Source organism: Festucalex cinctus, chromosome 4 (genome assembly GCF_051991245.1).
Source record: "Festucalex cinctus isolate MCC-2025b chromosome 4, RoL_Fcin_1.0, whole genome shotgun sequence".
In the NCBI taxonomy this organism is placed as follows: Eukaryota; Metazoa; Chordata; class Actinopteri; order Syngnathiformes; family Syngnathidae; genus Festucalex; species Festucalex cinctus.
In genome coordinates, this window is record NC_135414.1 from 9,557,768 (window position 1) to 9,581,074 (window position 23,307).

General features: G+C 39.9%; 2 protein-coding genes across 6 annotated transcripts in view; one reads left to right on the top strand and one right to left on the bottom strand.

Annotated features, from left to right (window-relative positions):
• nhsb (Nance-Horan syndrome b (congenital cataracts and dental anomalies)) overlaps positions 1–22,699 on the bottom strand; it is a 63,194-nt gene extending 40,495 nt beyond the window's left edge. For all 4 annotated transcript variants that reach the window (XM_077518686.1, XM_077518687.1, XM_077518689.1 and 1 more), the window contains exon 1: positions 22,033–22,699. In XM_077518686.1, the coding sequence (XP_077374812.1) occupies positions 22,033–22,312 (280 nt within the window). In that variant the 5' untranslated portion in view covers positions 22,313–22,699. The remainder of the gene's footprint in view (positions 1–22,032) is intronic.
• The window catches only part of ace2 (angiotensin I converting enzyme 2), an 81,385-nt gene that overhangs the window by 41,156 nt on the left and 16,922 nt on the right, over positions 1–23,307 (top strand). Inside the window, exon 2 of one of the 2 annotated variants that reach the window (XM_077518692.1) lies at positions 22,058–22,998. The gene's annotated coding sequence lies outside the window, so the exon portion shown is untranslated. Of the gene's footprint in view, positions 1–22,037; positions 22,999–23,307 lie in introns of those variants that run through there. The other variant, XM_077518695.1, reaches the window with a different exon arrangement.

The following is a 23,307-nucleotide window of genomic DNA, read 5'->3' on the forward strand; positions in this document are numbered from 1 at the left end:
TTTTTTCTTTTGTGTGTGTGTGTGTGGGGGGGGGGGTGTAGGTCTTCTTCTGTAGACATCTAATATATTTCATAAAGTAAACTATTTAATACAAGTACAGTCTTTTAGATGGAAAAAACGGGCTTGCTTGTTTCTCTTCTACGCATGCTATAGTTGCCATTAAAGAGAGGGCAAGAGAGGGAGGCAGTGTTGAGTGTGTGACGTTGTCGTCTGATTGATGTGACAGTGAGAGTGAGTCTCCTCCAAGAATCCTGGCCTTATTGCTCTTCTCTTACGCACCGGCCCATCACACATACAACATACTCTGTCTCTCAGCATTGTGCACACATACACACACCTCACTGTAAAATGGCTAGTTTCTTTTCTCTTCTATCTGCTTCTGTCATCTTTCCCCACATCAGTTTCATCGCCTTCTCAATTCACTCTTTCTCTCCTTCCAGTTCTTTGACATTGCTTGCATTCCCACAATTGGCTTTCTGAAACATTAGAAATACTATTTATATTTATATTCTCCCGCCACCATGGTGGATGTTTCTGACTATCTCAGATTCTTTTACTGTTTCAATGGATGGCCACTTCAAAGACTATCAGGTGCTTCTAAATATGGTAGTTCGTGTGTGAGCGGCTTGCTAGGACAACTGAATCCCGATTGCTTATCTGGTCCCTGTGAGCATGTTTACTTAAAAGGCAAAGAAATGTTTATTGTTGTGATTGTGATCCACAAATTTGCTGTACCACCCCTTTTCAAATGTTAAATATTCCCAAATAAATGTAACCGAATCCCCAAGTGTCTCCTTGGTGGAACCAAAGACTCATGTTACGGTATCAACAAGCTCTAAAGCTCAGACCTGCTGTCATTCCGACTTCTTCTCCTAGACCCAACATAACAAGATCAGTGTTTATCCTATCCAATCTATCTGTTTACTCCGGAGTTAAGTAAGGCATTTATTCTCTAAATCTGTTCAAAGGCTTGGAAACTGCAGCACTGCTTGTATTTCACCATGGATTTACAATTAGAACGGGCTTCAACCATATGGACTCCTGCCATTAAAAACCAACCCTAATGCTTTGTAGGTCTGTGGCCAATCTCACAAATACAAACAGGTGAGCACGTAGGATATACTAGTCCATCACATCAGAGCAGATCATAATTTCAGTACAGTGAACCTCCATTTTATGTCACTGGGGTTTCTTTCCAGACTCACACACAATATAGAGACCACGTGGAAAAAAAAACAAAAAAAAACTCACCTTTAAAAGTGTGCATGCTTCAAGATGATTTGTCACTGCCATTTTAAGTTTACTTTACAGACACGAGAAACAAATGAGAATCAAATATGGTATCGTTAAACAGCAAAATGCTCAATAAAATGTATAAATTTGTCTAAGGGAAGACTACTAACCAAGTAGTAGCATAGAATGTGAAACAGACTGGCTTACAGAAATTAGCATAGGCGTAAATGTTCACACATATGGAGCAACATACAAACAAGGCATACAACAACACTCGCAGGCATATAAGGATAGACCAATTATCGGCTGGGCCTATTATCAACCAGATATTCGGCTTTTTGACAGATCTCGGCCTTTTTTAAAAATCTGATTGCTGATGACATGTCTCCTAAATTGTGTTAACCTCAGATAACTATTTACGATATTTAAATTTGAAGTTAACTATATAAGAGATGTTGATGACCCTAAAAACTCTGCACCTTTTGTTCCAAATTAAAACAAAGATACATTGAATTTGATCTTGGACCACCTGTCAGGGGGCGAAAAGTTATCGCCTTCTCAACTTTGCTAGCACGCCACTTAATTCTTCTGAAATGGAAGGATGCATCTCCTCCGACAGTGCCACACTGGATTAAAGATGTATTATTCCATCTCAAACTGGAGAAAATTAGATGTGTGGTGGCGGGCTCTGAACAGGAGTTTCATTGGGTGTGGGAACACTTTTTGACATTCTTTAATCATCCCTCAACATTGGTGCAAGAATGAATATGTACGTAGTATTCTGGCAGACTTGTATATTATTGGTCTATAGGTATGTGCATTTTTGTGTGTACTTTTTTGTAAGTGACAGGGGAGATAGGGGATTTGAGTTTTTTACGGGGTGGGTTTTTTCCTGTTTTTCTATTGTATTTTCTATTATTGTAGTATTGTTTGTATTGAATTGCAATAAATATATTGACCACAAAAGATACATGGAATTTTAACATTTTAGTTATTTTGGATTTTTGCAAAAGAAAACATAATAGTGTAGAAAACTATAGGGAGCTGCGTTTTTTACGTGTTTTAAGTTTTCAGTTAACTTTTGAAGACATACTGATGACCCTGGGACCTCCATGAAATTTGTTATAATTTTAAAACAAAGATGTCAATTGTCTAAGATTTAAATAATTGCAAAAATTACAACAATTTGTTGTTAATAAAGTTAATAAGCATATGATTTTTAAGACGTTTCAACAAAGTTAGGAGTTGGAATTTGTATATATTAATTAGGGATAGACCGATTATCGGCTGGGCCGATTATCAACACCAATATTCAGCATTTTGATGAATATTGGCATCGGCCATTTTGACAAATCATATGACCGATAATAGATCCATTGGGAAAAAGAAAAAGTCTTAACTTCAGGGAACTAATTTAAATGTTTTTTTTTTGTTTTTTTTTATTATTTAAATTTTCTGAGATGCTGCTGACCCTGGGACTATCCTTCTGTTTTTGTTTGAAATTAAAACCGATAAGTAAGTAAAAAAAAAAAAAAAACTTCACATATTTTGAAATTTTGGAACAATTGTGTGATTTTATTTAACTTTTGAAGACATGCTACTGCCCCTGGGAGATCCCGACACTTGTTAGATTTTAAAAACAAAGATTTCTATTGACTAAGATTAAAAAAAAACACACAAAAAAAACTTCCAATATTTTACTAACCCTAAAAGTTGCTCAATAAGCATATGCTTAAAAAAAATTTTTTTTTTTTTTTTTTCCCCAATTTTGATGCCAATATTTTCCCTTTTTAGTGAAAATGAATAAACCATATTGGTCTATTTCTAATTTTAATTAGAATTTTTTTTTAATTTTTGATGCCAATGTGTTTTTAGCTTTCACTGAAAATGAATACCAGCTCCAAATATCTGTTACCAGCCTATTTGACTACTAATAATCTGTATACTAATCCACAGTGGAACCCATCTTTTTTTTTTTTTTTTTTTTTACACAAGCTGATCAATCAGCAGTTTTGACATGTTAATAACCACAGTTGAGATATCACAAAATGTAGATTAATTACCAGTGTCACCATGACTATGAGATTATGCGGCAGGCTTCAGTCTCATTAGAAACTATCTGTTTTGAAGCTGAGGCTGTGGCTGTAACATAATGAGCAGTTGAAGAGAAGAGGGAATGTATAATGCATTATCCCCACCCTCCCACTTTCATCCCAAGGATGAGAGAAGGGCCAGTTTCTCTGGGACTTCCAAGCGTTGGTCATGGATTTGCGCAACAGTGTGTTTGTCTGACTGTGTCGTACGGGCTCGAATGTGTACGTGCGTTTTCTGCATCACAGAAGAGAGCTGCGCACCTGCCTTAAAGATTGATTACCTTCAAACAAAGTGCCAACTAGAGACAACATAACAACTAGTTGTGTGTCTAGACATTTCTCATCACTACTGCATTACAATTGTTTTTATGAGGCTATTTGAGAGAAATTGCCTCAAAGATGATTGCAGCGAGATTATTTTCCAGCATGAGCATCACTAAGTGTTTATAGGACTAAATCGTCCATAGGGCAAAACAAACCTACACACTAAATTCCTTGAAATTTGTCACAATCACTTTTTAAGTTGTCAATGCCAAGGAAATAATCTATATCCAGATAGCAAGTGTAGGAATAATTGTAAATATAAGTTATCATACATTTGCTGCAATGAAGAATTGCTTCTGCTTGTAATGAAGAATGCTTTGCTCTGCTCCACACTCACATTTACATAGCCTAGCTATATGTTATCGTAAAAGAAGATGACTCAAGAAGCACAAGAACCAGGACATCGAACGCAGCAGAATGGTTAGAGCCAGTCTGCTGAGGCCGCCTGTTTTCTGTTAAGAAATGATTGCAAACTTGACCTCATGTACTCGGCAATCTTCCACTCACATGCACAACACATAGACAAACAAGTACACTGTGTTCCAACTATATTTTGCATTTGCATTATTAGGGTTGAAACACCTTTGCAACAAGGGGAGTGAAAACCAAATAAAGAGAGGGTGAGGAGGGGATTTTTTTTCAGAGTGCAGTAGTGAATTGTATCAGTCAGTTCCTCTCCTCTCTTCTCTCCTTTTTGTTGTGTTTAATAAATGTCAAATAGGTAAATCTGACATTAAGTCTGAATGCGGGTGACAAAAAATGAATCAGTGCATCAGTGAATCATTGAAAGCCACACACCAAATTCAATTGAATTGTGTTAATAAAGATATACTTGTGAGTGAAAACAGGTTGGATTAGATTATTAGATTGTTTCAGGAACAAGTATGAGAGCATTTCAGTGGGTCATGTGAGAGTGTTTCTATATTGTGTATGAGCAAACAATTATTAGTAGTGTGCGTGTGGTGTGTGTTAGAGCATTTCACTAATCTAGTATATCAGTAGTTGTGTGAGAACATTTTATTAGTGTGAGTGTCTCGGAGTGTGAGAGCAGTTCAGTGTAGTGTATATGATCATAAAATAAAAGCATACGGGTGAGTTTTAGTGACCATTTTTAGCAATGTATATGAGTGAAGATAATTTCAGTCGTGTAAGACTTTTTCAGTATGTTGTGTGAGAGTGTTTACATACAGTGTGTAAGCGAAAAAAAAAAAAGAGTGGTATGTATTTAATTTCAGTAGTGAGTGAGAGAATTTCAGTTGAGTTTGTAATAGTGTTTCATTAGTATGTGTGAGAGCATTTAAGTCATGTGAGGGAGCGGAAAACAGTAATGTCAAAGAGGTTTTCAGTAGTGTGTATGAGTTCAGTCATGAATGTGAGTGTTTACACTTAGTGTGTTTTAGTGTTTCATTCCTTTTATATGAGAGCACATAAGTTACTGTGAGTGAGCAAAGAAAAAGCAGTAATGTGTGTGAGAGCTTTTCAGTAGTATGAATGGGAGTATTTCTGTAGTGTGTGAGTAGTAATACTAAATTACAGTATGTTCCTTACTCGCTCTCTTGCTCTCTCATATTTATTCTCAGACAACATACATACCCACAAAAATGCTACAGTGTTTTACTTTTGGTTAAAAAAAAAAAAAAATCCGACTGGTAATTCCCATGAAGACAAAAAAAAAAAAAAGTCCATTCATGCATTGAATGGATCGGCATGCATGCTAATACACATTTTGGTGCAACAAGCATGATGCAATGATAATCATCAGATGGTGTAAATATGTTGCGCACACACGCACACACACAGGTTCAAGCGGGGTCGTATCATCCTCAGGATCACCGCTCCTGATCCACTGCAAACCATATGGCTCTGCTTTATTTCTACTGGCACGGATTAAAGGTCTGGGCTGCTCATCCACGCTTCTTTATCTTAACTCTCAACTGAATTGATTTCATATCTGTGGATGACATAATTGTGGATGACATAGTTCATAAATTGTCAAATATGTAAGTGTAGTCGTGAGGAAATTGAGGGAAACCCACAACACTTTTTTTATAGTTACTTATTCATTATCTTAAATGAAATTGTCTGAGATCTGAAGATTTCTCAAATTTCATGTGACACATTTGAATACAAAATACATCAATAAAAAATTTGCTGATCACCAAATAACGGTGTATTACATAACCTTTGTGTACCATCTGTCATTAACTGTGATTAATTTTGGATTATCATGAAGGTGACACCGAAGCATACCAAGTGATGAAGAAGCACTTCTCGATACTGACGCAAATAATAGGGATTGCCACTTTCATATGTGGGACTATTAATCTGCTATCATGTATCATCTGTAGGGACCTGAGCTCACGGGAATAATCTACATGCACACGCATGATTTCACACACACACGCATACACCCTTATGCAAGGGAGTCCCCTGTAAGTCACACAATCAGTTAATTGTAATTTGCTGGTGCTGTAATTATTCAACACTGTGGCGATAATTACAAGATCAAAGAACGGGGGCAATATCTGTCAAGATACTGTAATTATTTTTACCATGTTGAGAGACATGACTCTGCAATGTCAAAGTTTTTTTTTTTTTTTCCTTTTTCTGTTCGCTAATCGACTTTTATACCGCTCACTATTCATTTATATTAGTGACACTTAGGCAGATGTCAACTATTCTTCAAAAAAAGATTTGTTTACTCTAAAATTAAACATAAAACAAAGAGAATTATCTAAAACAACCGCACAACTTTGCCTCCTGTTAGCTTAATGCTAAAATTTGGTGCAAAAGACCACAAATGGGCTAACAAAGAGCACGGACAGACTGAGGAACATGTTCCTCCTGACTTCCAGGGAAAAAAATAGTGTCCAATCATGTTTATTTTGATATTCCCCAATCTTTGTGAAGTAAATGGAATACTGCAAAAGAAATGTTTGAAAAAAAAAGAAGTTTTTATTTTTAAGCTATGATGTGTCCACTACAGAGGACATTTTTTTTTAAACTTAAATGCTAGGCTCAAATAGAGTTAAAATAAATCAAGCAATACTTTAATGTGTTCTTAAGAGTCTTATAGAAAACATGCTAACAACATTTAAAGCCTAAATTGAGGGAAGCCATTTTCTTTTATGATGCAATCAAAGGTAGCAAAGCCCCACCCCTACACATTGGAAAGCTCTGAATGTCCTCTATAGAGCACAAAAGGAGTTAATTCAATCATATGCCTTGGGTGGGAGATATTCAGGTTCAAAAAGGTCCACTACAGAGGACAAATTTGAATTACTGGTAGTCAGGAGGTTAAAATCAGACCAATGACCATATATGGTGAAGTAACAGGCAGTTTTAAACTCCACCCATTTTTAATCCATCAAAGAGGGGCGGCCATTTTGCCATTTCCTGTCAACTCAAAATTACATCACAGTTACTCAGGGTTCAGGTAACGACCAATCACGGTTCAGCTTGCGAACATCACATAACTGAACTCATAACAGGTGACTACTTTGACAGACTATTAGTGCCGGTGTTGTGAATTGCGAGCGTGACGCTAAAATTGCCAGCTGTCCGTAGAACAAAAGTGCGGGACAGAGCAAAGACGGCAATACGGCGCTTTCTTCCCGACACTCTCTTCCCTTCAACTTGGAACAGCTGTGCTTGCCCGAAGCGTTTGGCTCACACATGTCTGGCCTGTCAACCAGAGGTACGTTCACTCGCTTATCATGAAGGGCAGCGCGTGCATGCGGTTAGCATGGAGTGGATTGCCTTTATTGTGAAGAAAGAGAAGCCTGTTTCAAGGTGCTTTAGGCAGCCAGCAATTGGTAGGATACAACTATTAGTGACAGATATATGGCTTATTAGTAAATCCTTGTCTGTCCTCACCTACCCACTTTGAAAGTGGATTAATTTACCCTGCTTCAGTAAACTACATCAACTGAAACCCCCAGCAAACACTTTTAATAAGATTTTGTAGCAGTTTTGGAAGAAGCTTGCTTGTTTGTCTTCTGTGTTCCGACCTGACTGAAAAGTGATCAGGATGTTCTCTCGCCCGAGCGCAAACACACGCAGGCGTAGCGGGTGGCGCGCGTGTTGTGTTGTGCAAAACTGAGCTCGCTCCTAGTCCAATTAGGACGGCTCCTCTTCGCAGCGTGCTAAGGATCTTACAAAAGACAATCTGTTTCGGAGGAAGTTCTCTCGAGTCGCTCACCCGTTAAAACGAGCTCTGCCAAAATGTTCATCCTCCATCAGTTTTAATATATGCTAAACTTTACAACTACATCTTTAATTTCTTAGTAGAGTAAGTTAATAAAAACAATATACTGTATTCTATTGTAATGTTGTTAAACAATGTTTTCAATGCATAATTTGATGCACTTTGCAAAATTCAGGTGAACTCGATGGAACAGGTCTGCATTGTCATCTATTTCAGCTAAAGCTGTCAAAATTAATCGGCAAGTAATCAATAATCAAATTAATCGGCAATTATTTTAATAGTCGAGTAATTGTTTCGAGCCATTTTTTTATTTATTTAAAATTGTCCAAATCCTCTGATCTCACCATATCAACAGTAATTGTTTACTGATTTCTGTAGTCCTTCATGAAAGAAGACTGATTATCCTCTGTGTTTAATCAAAATAAGACATTTGCAAACATCTGCTTTTACTTTGGAATACAATGACAGAACGTGTAACATAGTACAACATTAATCCTCTGTTTTTAAAATCACTATAGGAATACAAAGTATGAAATAACCTCCAATCACTGGATAATAAACAATCAGGGAAAAATGCTTTTGTAATACACTTTAATGCAACATTAAAATGAATCCGATTAGTCGATCAACTCATTCAAACCCAAAAACATGTAAATATGTTTTTTAATACTTTGTCCTTCCCTCCCAAAAACGTCTTTACACATCGTTTTTGTTTTTGTTTAATGCAAGAGCGCACAGAAGGCTTTGATGCAGCTTCTGTCATGAAGAGGTGGCTTAAAGCAATGGTAGTTATTACCAAAAAAAAACATCCAGCAGGGGACATGCAGAATATAAAAGATCAGCCAGGGCCATGTTGTAACAGGCACTTTTTGACAAGTGTTTTAACCAGAAAAGTGAATATTGATTAAACTTAACTCTTTGCAATCCGCCGACGAACTAGTTCGTCATGTGACACCCAGTGGGTGTCACCCGAAGACGAAAAAGTTCGTCAAATGTGTTTTTTTTTATGAATGGGTGGATGAGACTCTTGGGCAGTTTCCCTCTGAATATTAAGCCCGTGAAGCACTGTAGTGATGAACTGTGCCCTCTTGATGGCAGTGATGGTCTCTTTACACGAGAAGGATGTGATTTCCTCGTAAAGGCGGAGTGTTGTGGAGTGGTGGGGACCGGTGGCTGCGGGAGAAAAGACGAGTGCTAACGGCGGCTAACCGGAGGCCGCTAAAAACAAAAGCTCACGCTTTTGAGCAGAACGTTTGTCACGATCGGTCAAGAGATGACGAATAGAAAGATCAAGGAGCCGGATTCTGCATAAGAGAGTGTGAAAAGCGACAAAAACGTCACGGGCGCCCACTTCAGAAGCCACCGCCTCCGGCGTTCTCTGAGACACGGAGTGAATGTTTGCATCGTCGTATCTCTGACCAGTCCACGTCATCGGACGAGGAATCCGTGACGAATTTGGCGAATTTGAGCCGCCTTCACCAGTTGAACAGATCAATTCAAGTGTGGCAAAGGTAGCAGCAGCAGCGATTTATCCCCGAAAGCTCCTGGAAGCCCCGGAGGTAAGCTAACGTTTAGCATTCTGTAAATCGAGTGATCACAATTGTACTAGTTCAGTATATTGAATGTGACAGGGATGAAATGACTTGGATGGATGAGAATATTCACAGACATGCTTCTGTATACTGTATGTGCAATGTCTGTAACCTCGTACTAACTAACGCATGTTGCACAACATTCGATTACAGTTGGGGCAGCGTACACAAATGGCCCCTTCGCAGTCACACGTAGTGCGACCGAGAGGTAAAAAAAAATCACAATACCTTGCAACAATAATAAAAATTACATCTTGATCACAGTATTTAATTTACAGAAGCAGCTACTACACTGGCAGAGGCACAAGCGTGTGAACATCTTGCAGTGTCCCCCTGAACGCAGAAGAAAGCTTCACACGCGATCACACAAAAGACACTATTGGGTTTCAAAACAAAACCCATGCACCCACTCATGCATGCATATTTTGTAAATAACCCCAAATTTGTAAATAGTTTATCAAATGTGAAAATTGAGCTGTTATTTCCCTGTATAGTACGTAAATAGCGCACACGCACGAGCACGCACGCACACGCACGAGCACGCACACACGAGCACGCACACGCACACACATGCACAAACATTCCTGTAAATAATCAACAATTTGTAAATAGTTTGTGAAATGTGAAAATATTGCTGTTTACACACGCTATCAGATATGTAAATAAATCCTTATTTTGCTATCAAAAACACATTTTCATTTTTTTTTTTTCATGTTTTATGGAAGGCAAGGACTGTTGAGATATTTGAGACGTCACTAAACCAAAAAATATTACTGTAAAAGTCACTGTTTTGCAGAAAATGCATCATTTCACAAAAAGCTTCATTTCTCCTTATTTTGCCCGAGATTCTTGAATTATGTCAAATCAAGCCATTTTCAAATGATGATTACTAAAGAACAGAATAAGGTAGAATCATACTATATTTTTTTTCTAATGAAAGAGGAGACCCCAATCTTTCAAACGACACCCACCATGTCTATTTAGTCATAGCACACAATATTCTAATAAGCATTGAAAATGGGTGAAAATATGCGAAATCTGGTGGGATTCTGGAGTTACCTTGTCAGAAAATGCGTGGGATTGAAAGAGTTAATGGGGGTTGCTTCAGTAAAAATTGGCTGTGAGTGAATGAGTTAATAAATTGAATAATCGATATATTTATCAATTCTAAAAATATTCGATAGTTGACAGCACTAATTTCAGCACTTTGACTGGAAGTGCGTTCTTTCATGTGGTTTAAAATCTGTAATTGATTGCACCTAAATTTAGTAAAGAGCATCAAATTATGCATTAAAATGATGGAAATAGTGTTGAAAATAATATTTATCAACATTACAATTGAATAACATTGTTTTGTTTTATGAAATATGTGTTTTAAAACCATGTAGTCATATTTTATGGACACCCCGTCGTACCTTGCTGGATATCAAACATATTGAATGAGTGCTCAAATAGCTTTCCATTAAGCTTGCTTTTTGTCCTCACTAGTAAGACAATTCAGTGCACTTGACAGGGTGCACCAGTAGAACTATATATTGAAAAATTCTAAGGGTCAACCACCTTGTCAGATCTACTAAAACATAAAATAAAAAATACATGTTCTCTTTTGTAATGGACAGAAACGGGGACATTCAGGTTTGCCTCTCTCTGAGGGATTATGTGGAAACTCATCTCTCCTAAGTGGCGCTCCCTATGGAGGCCTGCCAGGGACAAGCTATCATGGGAATAATGTTTTAGGGTTTCGTAGAATTATGACCAAACTCTGCTTGAGTTGATTTTAGATGAAGAGTCTTGCAGTAACCCATAGGTGTTTGGAAATGTAATCCTCCTTAAAAGGCATCAAGCTCATTACATGCAAAGTCAAACTAGTGGAAGTGGAAGCATTTGGAGTTCATTCATTTCATATCATATCACAGGATCCTTTAATAATTTCTTTAAAATATAAACAGGTTGTATTGTTCAATCATTTTGAGCTTGTGAAAGAGAGCCCTCTCATTCAAAGTTGACACACTCTCAGGTGGTTAAATAATTTAAATTCAAGTTACCAAATTGTCTGACCTTGTTACAGAGTGAACTAATTTGCTAAGGACCAATGTTTGCTGCCAGTAAATGCCCGATTTACATTCTTGACACAGTTAATAAGCTCCCAAGCATCCTACTCAAGCACTCAGCACTTGTCAATAAAAGTCGACGATTATGTAATATAAAGCTGGAGGAAAAGTTACTCATGTATCCTCATGGAATAACAGCACGCTTACGCACCAGAGCCGCGGGGATTTGAGAGACGTCCACTCAGGGCGAAAGACGCTCACAAACTCACACGGACCCCGCATAGGTCACCGAGTTCATAGTTTTGGTTTCAAGCCAGCGTTTTGCGGGGTCCACAGCCGTTGATTGAGTTGAACATGCCGCTGGAGCATGACGAGTGTGCACGCATCAAAATGAATGGGACACGGTGGATATAGTCATACAGTCACTCTAAAAAACGAATGTTTGCGAGACAGTACAACCTGATTAGATTCAATTCTGTAATTTACTGGCAGACATAACTAATTAAGAGACACCAACATTCGAATGATGTGCATAAGAAAGGTCTTGAATCCACTTCTCACAGGCAAGGCTGACATTCCAGGCATCCATCCGAGCACATGCGGCAATGTACAGCCCGACAAGTTCTGCATGCATGTTTTATTGCAAGCCGCCACAGGGACACAGGCAGGAGCACTTAAAACGAGCAACTCCAATCATAACAACAAAGTCGGGGAGAAGGTCACAGAGTTCAATGTGTGTGTGACTTTCAGCTTCATTCCACTTTTTAAAACCAGTTTCTTTCTTTACATTCAAATTTGCCATGTTTATTTATTTATTTTTTTATTTTTTTATTTTTTATTTTTTTTAAGAGCTCAGAATTGTTCATTCGGTAGTCTTGCCGATTCAACGTCTTGTCATCATTGCTCTTTTTTTTTTTTTTTTTTGTGTGTATGTGTGCGTGCGTTTGCGTGCGTGCGTTTGCGTGCGTGCGTTTGCGTGCGTGCGTGCGTTTGCGTGTGTGCGTTTGCGTGCGTTTGCGTGCGTGCGTGCGTGCGTGCGTGTGCGTGCGTGCAAATACATATAAATTTATACTCATTCATTCACCTAAAACCTTAGAAATATCCCATTACCCTTCGCCTTAACCAGGTACTTCAGATTCTTGCCAGAGTCGTGAGGTTTAAATGGTCAGGAGACCAGAGAAAAGGTCAGAAAAAAAAAGAAATAAAGAGAAAAGAAAGGTAAATCAAAGTGAAATCCAGCACCGACCAAACACTTCCTGCCTTCCCCATGATTACAAAATCAAAGTCTTACGCCAACCCCGGAAGCCTCTAAATTCCAGCAAATTTAGCGAGATCTCAAGAGACCAGAGGAAAAACTAAAGAGAGGAAGGAGGGAAGGATCGATAAGGCAGAGTGAGATCCATAGAAGCCAGTACATCCAATCCATCAAAGTGAAGTCCAGCACCAACAAGACCCCTCCTGCGTGGTTACAAAACCAGAGTCTTATGCCAACCCCAGAAACCTCATACTTCTAATAAATTAAGATCTCAAGTGACCAGAGGAAAAACTAAAGAGAGGAAGGAGGGAAGGATAGATAAAGCAAAGTGAGAACCACAGACACCAGCACCAACTGATTCAAGGGGCTGTGGGAGGGAGAGGGTACTTCTGTTGAGTTTCAGTAGATGCTGGTGCGACGGATCTGGCATGCATAAGGACCACCACCAAAGAAAGAAGCCGTCAACCGCGGTCCAGCAAAGCGAGCACCCCCCCCCCCCCCCCCCCCCCCGGAACCCCCAGACACCCGGAACACCCCCGCCCCAGCCCCGGCCCACACCCCCGAGCCCAAGGCCGCAGAACGAGGCCCAGCGGGCCCCCACAGCGCCCCACCGGTCCCCAGCCCCCATCCCCCCACGACCCCCCCGCACCCCACCCAAACCCGCCATCCACCACGACCCAGGCCCCACCACCCCCGACCCCCAAACCCCCGAACACACCCCGACCCCCAGCACCCAACCCCCCACCCACCCATACCTCCACCCCCTCCCCCAAACAAGCCGCCCCCCCCCCGACGGCCGCCACCCCCCCCGCGAACCCGGCCCCCCGCGAGAACCCCCCCCCCGGAAACCGGCACCGGGCAGCAGCGCAGAGAGGGAAGATGTGCCCACCCCACCTCCAGCCGCGCGAGATTTGCACAGCGGCGGGAGGGGGGAAGCAGAGGAGGAAGCACCAGGGGAGAAGACGGAACACCAGAACACCGAGCCCGGTGGGGAGAGGCCCCGGTCGTCACGCCAGAGTACTAGTGACACCTAACCCTGTTACTGAGTCCGCCAGCTCGCCGACTGGCGAGCTCTACCCTTACACCGTGAATGTGGCCCCACCCAGTGTATATACAAGTGTGTGCGTGTGGTGCATTAAAATTGGGAGCAGGTGAGTCGGAGCAGAGGGAAAAAATTTCCCCTACTCCGACACACCTGTATCCCCCCCAAAAAATGAATATGTATATGTGTGGTGCATTAAAAAAGGGAATGGAGGGACAAAGTGGTGGGGCAGGGACACAAATTTGCCATGTTTAGATGTCCAACGATTGTTTATGTAAAACTGTTGACTATCAAACTTTTACGAAGAATGTTACTTGTAAAGACACCGCTCTTCTATTGGATAATATTGAGCAAGAGTAGTCATTAAGTGTCCATCTTGACTAAAGAGATGTTTTCAAACCTAAATTGTAAAAATACAAATGTGAAAATTACGTTTTGGTTCTTCCTCTTTATTTTGCCCTCCAGGCTTTAGACTGATGAAGGAAATGTCATTGTGGGTTTGCACTTAAAATTTGCCCTTGTACATAAAACGGTCTATGTGCTATGTTAATGTAATGACACAATAAAAACGTGCGTATCCCCAACTATCTACTAACGGCCTATGCATTTCAATTAAAGCGACTCACCCTGGGCTCACACAGATTCGAGTCACATTGTGCCTCGGATTGGCTGAGTGCCCACATGAGTGAATAGTCTCTTTTAGCCCAATGGTTTTCTGTATGAGAAGTGAATTTGTAACTCCTAAATCTCTACATATCATTGATGCAACGTCCTCTCATGAACCAAATACTCTTCATGGAAGTGGTACGGTCCAGCAGTGTGAATGTAATTGTGACCAGGGGCCTTTGACAGAGTGACAGACTGTTGAATTAGCTTGTCTGAGTGGAGCGGAGTCATTTGTGTGTCAACAGGGTCACGTAATAATGTCAGACAGCATTTATTTATTTATGTATTTATTTAAATACTCAGCTTTCTACAGAGAAGCCATTTGTAGGGGAAAAGGATTTTAGAGTATTGGCTTTTTAATGTCTTGTAGCTAATAGCTAGCTAACATGATAGCTAGCTAATGTGATAGCTAGCTAACATGGCACTGTAACTAGCGATAGATAGATAGATAGATAGATAGCCTTTACATGTAAACCTTTGTTAATCATCTGTTCACAGCACAAGCGCCACACTACTCTGCCACGTTTTTCTCTTCTGCGTCTCACTCTTTCACGCTGTTATCAAACTTTCTCCTTTCCTGCTTGTGTCTGGGTGGAAATCAAAGTGCATTAAACATTAAATATGCTGTCAAGAGGCGCAAGTCTCTCAATGCTGCTGCTGATGGGGAAAGTAGGGCAGTGAGGAACATGAGGTATAGATAGAGGAGGAGGAGAATGGACACATGGAAGCAATGCATGGAGGCCAACACTCGGGGATTGGCTGTAAAAAATGGATGCTTTTCACACTTCCAGCAAACCAGCTCCAGTGAGAAATTGGTGTTATGAAAACAACGCAATTCATTCATTAAAATTACTTTGTTACTGCTCTTTAGTAGATCTGTGCTCTATGTGAGTATTTACTATATTTTCCTAGCCACTTTTTGCTTACGTATAAATTAATAAAATAATCTGTGATTAAAAAAAAACATCTTGTTAGAAACCAATGCTACTTCACAGTGCTAATGCTAGTTTACTATTGTTAGCGCTGCTATTTTGTTGAAGCTGGACTGCGTTGAATCTGAATTTCCACTTTTAACACTATCTTGTGTCAATTATAGGCAATTGCAGAACAGTATCAACCTTTTTATGATTGCGGCAAAGCACTTTTATATTAGACATGGGTTTGTCCCGAACATAAAAAATAATGCAAATTGGTGAGTTTTTCAGTAAATAATGGTTGTATGTGCTCTGTGACTGGCTGTCAAGGTGTACCCTGCCTCAAAAATGAAGATGGAAGGATGGATGAAGTGGTCAGGTAGAAATTTGTTTGGTTCTCATTTTATCCATGAACCAGACTGAATTTCTGCCTTCTGCATGTTCTTCATTTATAGGATGGTTTCTGTTCAGGAGAAACCTTCTATGCATGATCTTTTCTAGCTGTCCAACTACAAGTTCAAATGAAGGCCCAGGAAGAGAGTGACAGAGTGATTGACTCAGCGGAAAGGTTAAAGCACACACCTCCCTCTCTTGTGTTACTATGCAGACTAAAGAGACGGAGCAGTCCCCTGCTGGCCACACTGGCTAATTCAAAGTCAAGTTTGCGCCGAGGGCCTCCACACAAGAAAGCAGAGTACAATCTAGCTGCCACAAGATCAATATCCTAAAATCCCTTCCGACTTATGGTCAGTGCTCAGATCTCTAATATTTCTAGCCTAGTAATTGACTTTATTTATACGACACGTTTGTTGTTGATGTTGTTTGGTCTGAATCTGATCCTGTTCAACATGTTTCAGATTTCTTTGTAGACCTATCTGTTCTTCGTTTATGCGTGGTGTGGCTAATAAAAAAAAAAATAAAAAAATAAAGTGCTTTGGTACCATTTTGTGTCATCTTGGGGTGAAGGAACTTTGTTGAAGTGAGGGAGATGCTTCCTTTTGTCAAGCCATAACTTTATCTAAGAGGAAAAAATGATTTACTACCACCTTGTGGCATCTACAAGTAATTATGAAAATTTTTTGATTCCAAAACCACACTCGCAAATCTAATCTTCTTTTGCCAAAAGTTGTTTTTCGTAAGAATAGTAACATTCATGTCATAAGTAAATAGAAAGTAAAGTGTTTTTGCTTTAATTCAGTGGCCATTGTGCTGCTCCTTCTGGTGTGCACGCCTTGGCCACCTGGGGTCAGTATAAAGGATAAAGAATAAAATAGTTATCCAAATCATTTATCTATATGCCTGCGAGAATTGCTTGTGTTCAAATAATTAGGGCTGGGTATCGATTCAGATTTCCAAAATCGATTCGATTCATTATTTGAAGGAAAAACACTCTCGAAGTCAATGCTAACTTCCCGTTAGCATTTGCTAACTTCCTGTTTGCGCTAGGCTAGCGATGTTTTAAAAACGAAACATTTTGTATTTAAATATACAGTGGATGTAAATCTTAACATTGTGTATTTAGTTTTAGAGTTAACTCCAAGTGCGGTGTCATTAAACAGCTTAAAGGACGCCTCGTGACAACAGAATAACATACGCTACACACTTGCTAGTCGCTAATGCTACGTAAGCAAAATGGTGCATTCAGGGTGCTTTCATAGTGTCGGAAACTTCAGCTTTCTTTGATAACGTTTTAAGGGGAAAATAATCAGCCATTTAGCTCAATTATTCGATTTCTTTGGCCAATCTTTGAAGGCCAATAATCAGCCAATTATAATCGCGGCCTATTAGTCAGCCGGGCCATATTTGGCACATTAATTTACAGGGTAAAAAAAAAAAACTATTAAAAGTATCGATTCATGGTTTTATGATTTGATATTGGGCTATGAAAAGGAATATCGATTCGATATTGATATATCAATATTTTAGACCCAGCCCTACAAATAATATATGTCCAAATATCTGTTGCTTAAATGGTTATAACATGGACGATATATGAAAATATAATAATTAGTGGATACATTTTTTACAATGTATTTTATTTGATGTATTCAACGGTATGTATTTCTAAACAATCTGCTGCAATTCTCCGCTGGGGATCATTACAGGATTATTTAATTTTATCTTTGAATAAAAAAATACATAAATTCTAGCATTGTAATGTTTTGGTTTGCATGATGATGATTTCTAACTATGCTGTAATAGATAGAAAACATGAAAAGCTATTATCTCTCCAGTGTAACATCCTGTTTGTGTGGACAATAAATGATAGAAAAATGAGCACAAATGTGTTCAAAAGTAACCAAAAAACATGCAGAGCTGTCTGACAATTCTCGTAGTGTCCACGGTCGCTCTGGGGACATTACGCAGTCCTACGAGTCATCATTAATCTAAAACGTGCCAGTTTGATGTGACATTTTCACAACAATTCAACGTTTCCCTCAGGCTTCGGAAAAATGCAGCATCCTCATCTCCTGAGGGCTTCGATTTATTTGATAGGAGTATATTTGAAAAAGCAGGTGATGATTATGAAACTTCTTTGATATCGTCTCCGTGTCAGGTTTGAAAAATGAAATCTCCTCCCAAACTTTCTTGTGCATTACAACGTTCTGCCTTTAAAAAGGTGATCATGCTTAATCTTAACTGACATTGTCAGAAGAATATTACAATATGTTAATTTTGCGGCGGTGGCAAACTTTACTGTATTTTACAGATAGTAACAATAACTTCCTCCAAAGTTTGACATGTCGGATCAATTGTAATGCGAAAGAAAGCGTTTTCCCTGAAAAGTTCCACAGGATTGACCACGACTCATCTCATTGTATCATTAGTAACATCTAATGGATTCTACTGACTGCTCATAATAACAGATGAGTGGAGCACACGACACATTGTTTTTCCTGCAATATCAGCCATCTGCCTAGCGCCAAGTCCAGGATCAATCCCAGTTTGCACCATATTGACTAGCTTCTGTCTTGAGTGGCTCAACAAAGAAGCGAGGAGACCGAATGTGGCCGTTTGCACAAAAATATTCCGCTCCTCGGGGTGATTTCTGTCTTTATAGTATTACAGCAAAGATAATGGTGCTTAAAAAAAATAGAATAAAAATAGAAAATTGTTTGGTGAGCTTCCAAGTATGAGAGTTGGCAAAGGGGACACAAACCATTCATGCAGCCAAGTTGAAATCCCAGACAAACAATCACTGAATAGTTCCCCACTTTGTGTACTTTTGTCAACTTTTTCTCTACTATTTGTTTATAATTATGAAAAGAGATCTTGGTTGTCTTTAGAGATGGGAGAATACTGATATCAGGTATCTGTATCGGGCCGATACGGGCCTTATTTCAAGATATCAGTTACTTTTTTTTTTCTTTTTCTTTTTTAGGTAAGTCTTCCTCACCAGTAGTTGGTTCTATACTGTGGCAGTGACACATTTCTAAACAATTATCTAATTATTATGGTAATTTAAATGTTATGTATCATAACTACTGGTATTGGGAATACTCGAATAAATACTCAAATGTGTATCGGTCTGACAAAATAATAATATTTAAAAATGTTATTATCAATCAATCAATCAAATCAATTTATTTCACTCTTTAAAATAAAAGAAATGAAAGGGGACAGAAAGAAGTAAAACTTGTTTTGTCTGCCCCTAATCAACACACACAAAAAAAGAAACAACACAAAATCAATGACAGAAAGCGGTCAGGACACTTATAGTGTTACAATAATTCAAAAATAATTTAACTGCATGTCCTTTTGCTATATATATTTTTGCAGTAAATATGCTTTTATATATATTTTTTTAAATACAAATAGATTGAGAAGATTTTGTTTTACAATCCAAATTGTTCCTTAGACTGACACCTTGAGTTGAAATATGTCATTCTTTTTGTTTTGTTCTGTATTTAGGTTTAGAAAAAATGTATGTTCCTCTTAATTTATACTCACTTTCCCTTTTTATAAATCGAGTTTGTATATTAACTGGTAGAATTTCGTGGTGGGCTTTATACATTAATTTAAGGCGATTAAACTCCATCAATTCATTAAATGTTAAAGTCTTTAGTTGTATAAATAATGGATTTGTGTGGTCTCTGTATCCACATCCAAAAATGACACAGATAGCACGTTTCTGTATAAGAAAAATGGGTTCGGTGTAAGTTTTGGCAGCACACCCCCGCACTTCAATGCAATAGGTCAGGTTATTCTGTAGACATGCTACAAAATTTGTGAATACTGAGGCTGTATCTGAGTCAAATTTCACCTGTGTCCACTAACATGGTTTTTAGATTTTCCAGAATGTGTTAAATAAGTCTTAGTTTGGTACATGTGCATTTTTTAAGGCAATGTTTTGAAACATTCTTTAGAACTGTCTGTTACCATCAGGGTCATTTTTCCTCATATTTAGAATAAATTGGCCTTAATCTTCAACTGATATATTCCCTTTTAAGAACATCCAGAAGAAATCAATATTCTTGGGTTGCAAGACCTCGAAATAGTTGGGAACCACCTGATAACGTTACTGATTATTCTTATGACAGGCGCATATACTTGATTTCAACATGAGGTTCAAGTGTCATGTATGGTGTGTTTATGGGGTTTTCCTTGCCTCAACGCCAAAGTCACGCGATTGTTTGTCTACGTTGGGTGGAATCTGCAGCTGGCGAACAACCTTGCTGGCACATTATTGTGTCAAGATGCAACAATTTATCACAGTCTCACCATCAGGGCTGAATTCATTGAACCACACAGCAAACAAGCATTCAGGACGTTATGTTTCTTGAAGCTGTGGTGAGGCAGACTTTATGTTCATTTTCCATATATGTTTGTTCTTTCACTGTTTCAGGATTCCCCCATGACACCAAAGACCAACGGAGGCAATTCTTAGACGAACCTGTGCAAGAATTAATTGTTTCATGCAACCGTAAAAAAAATACAATAAAATAAATAAAAAATAAAATAAATAAAATAATAATAATAATAATAATAATAACAATAATAATAATAATTGTAAACAAAACCAAAAAAAGTAAAGGTTCCCCCCCACTAAGAAAATCTTAGTAGATTTTAGGAGTGATTTGAGTACATTTACCAGTTTATTAAAAAAATAAAATAAAAATAAAAATCTACTCAAGGGTTGAGGAACAAACCCAAAACCTTCAGGTTGGGAGTCAGCCACTCTACCATCTAAGCAGGGCTGGACTGACACACACAAAAAAATCGGCCCTGGCATTTTGGCCCAGCCTGGCCCAGCCCGACTCTTGTCTAACATGTAGTTCTTCCACTGATGTTTATTGAGCATGTTTCAGTTTACTACCTATATTCAAAATGGATTAACGGGCTAAATTGTGGGTCAGTCTCTTGTGGTTAAAATGTGGGAAAATAATTAAAAAGCACAGCATCGGTCCCAAAAGATGCCGGCCCACCGGGCATCTGCCCTGTATGCCAGATGGCCAGTCCAGCCCTGCACCTAAGCCATGCTGCTCCTATCAGAGTGGCATGGCTCAGGTGGTAGAGTGGCTGCTCCAAGCTGAAGGTGGTGAGTTTGTTCCTCAACACTTGAGTAACTTGTTTTTTTTTAACTGGTAAAATGTACTCAAAATTCTCCTTGTAAAATTTACGTTGAATTTATGAGTGGAAAACGTTGCTAGTTTTTTTTTCCCCCAATAAATAGTAGGCATATAGTTTCAAGATCGCCATCATTACAACATTTTTATTGATTGAACACACAGGTAAATCATAATTTCATTAGCAGTTAATTTGACCCGGAACAGCCTCAGTGTACACTAACTTTAAATATATTTCATTTTTCTCTATTATGGATCAGGAAAAAGTAGTGAAATTTCACCATGGAACAAATAATAAGACTATTTGGTATTTTTATTGCTGTCAAACGTCAAAACGGATCAAATTTGTCCCGAAAAGATGTTAATTGTGATGATATAAACAAGCGGCAGAAAACGAGCGAGGCCTTGCTGTAAGCTGCTGCAGAGGACATAAATAATATGTAGCTGTTGTTCCACCAATGTAGTCTTTTGTTGATGCCAGTCAGGGCTTGTGTGAATCCGTGCGCGGCCACATCCCTCGCACACCCTTGTCACGACCATCGGCTCCCGTCGACAGGGACACACTGCTGCAACATGGTCAACTGGACTCATTACTGATGCTGGGATGGTGCCGCCGCATGTGAAAAGGGTGGGAATGGCGCGCGCCTGGGGGATTGGCGCGCGCACGCACATTTAAAAATAGTCGACTCGGAAAAGATAAGAATGTGACATTCTTCGTATAGATAAAGCCGACATGCGTGTGCGCGCGTGGGTGTGCGCAAGCCGCAGTAACGGAACAGCGATGCGGGGCCAATGCAGCGGCAACACACGCCCCTCGCACGCATGCACACGCGCGCGCGCATCTTCACGCACATGCAAAATTTTCACGCTCTTCCAGTCTGGGCACAAGAGTCAACACATACCGGGACCGAATGAGTCAAAATGCGCGTGTGTGGCACGTTTGAAATGACATATGGGTGGGCACCTTTCGAAGCATGAACGCTCACATATGTGCGCAATTAAACGAGAGTTTAAATAACACACATGGCTCAGGTGGATGCTTATTTTTTGGGGGGAGGGGGGGGGGGGCATCATCCGCTTGTACTTACGCACTGCCTCCTTTTTGGGGTCTAGGGCACTGGCATTCTGCTGGATCTGGCCTATTTTGTTCTGGAGCCCCCAGACCCGCTGGTTGGTGCTGACGATGTCGTTCTCCAGCTCTTGGAACAAGGAGCAGGCGTGCCGGGCCAGGTCGGACAGCTGCCGCAAGGTCCGGGACAGAACCACGTTGGTGATGGCGCACAGGTCCTCGAAGAGCAGACCTTCATCGTTGGGGATCTGGTTCCTGCACAGTAGCGGCGGCTCCACAATCCTTTTGGCGAAAGGCATTTCGCACGCCCCAAACGAGACTTGGAAATTAGCAAACGTAAATTCCCAGCGTCTAGAAAAGGTGGAAAGAGGGACAACATCCAAACAAATAGATCCAAAACGTGCAGCCTGACGAGGTTCAGGTCGACCGCGCGTTATTCCCGAGCGGCAATCCAAAGTTCTCCTTGAGATCCTCCATGCTGCTGCCGCCGCCGCCGCCGCCGCTGCTGCTTCTTCTGCTGGCCTACTATGGGCATCACTCACACTCCCGCTCACACACGCGCACGCACACACGCATGCAGTCAGGACACGGCTAAGCTCAGGCGCTCAGGTCAGTGGTGTGAGGAAGAGGAGGAGGAGGATGCGTGTCGCCTCTGCGATCACGGACGGGCTCGCCTCCGCGCACTGTCAAAGCAGGAAAACGAGCGCCAGGAAACACTCCGAAGCGAGTTTCAAAATAAGAGTATTTCCGGAAATGCCCCTTGACAAACCTGATCGTAGCACGTCTCTTGACTTCAGAGCAAGCTTCCACTTCTGCCAGTGATTAATACATTTTTTTCTGTTTAATTTGACCATGTGGTGCTGTCACATGGCAGTGTAAAAATTGAGGAGATTACAAGAAAAAAGCAAGACCACCAACAAGAGTGTATAGAGAGCTATTTGTATAGCAGCTAACAAGAGCTGCTAGCGGGAGGAGCTAGCAACAGGTGAGAGCCCCAGCTGTGGAAACTAAGTGGCGGTTGAACTATTAGATCCGACACTATAGCTTCACGCACCACCAGAGGCTAAATATGTATCGTAAAACCATGTGTAAAAAAATGTTCCAACGCTAATATAGGATTTTGGATGCAGCATCTTGTGTCTTGCTGGTGCACGACATTCAGTGATATGTGACATGTTCACTGCATGCTGATCTTAGATATCCTATTCGCCCTTGAATGCTCTGAACCAATGGCAGGACAGCTTTTTCATGTTGAAGGGAAAAAAAAACTTGAGTATCGGTATCGGCCGATACT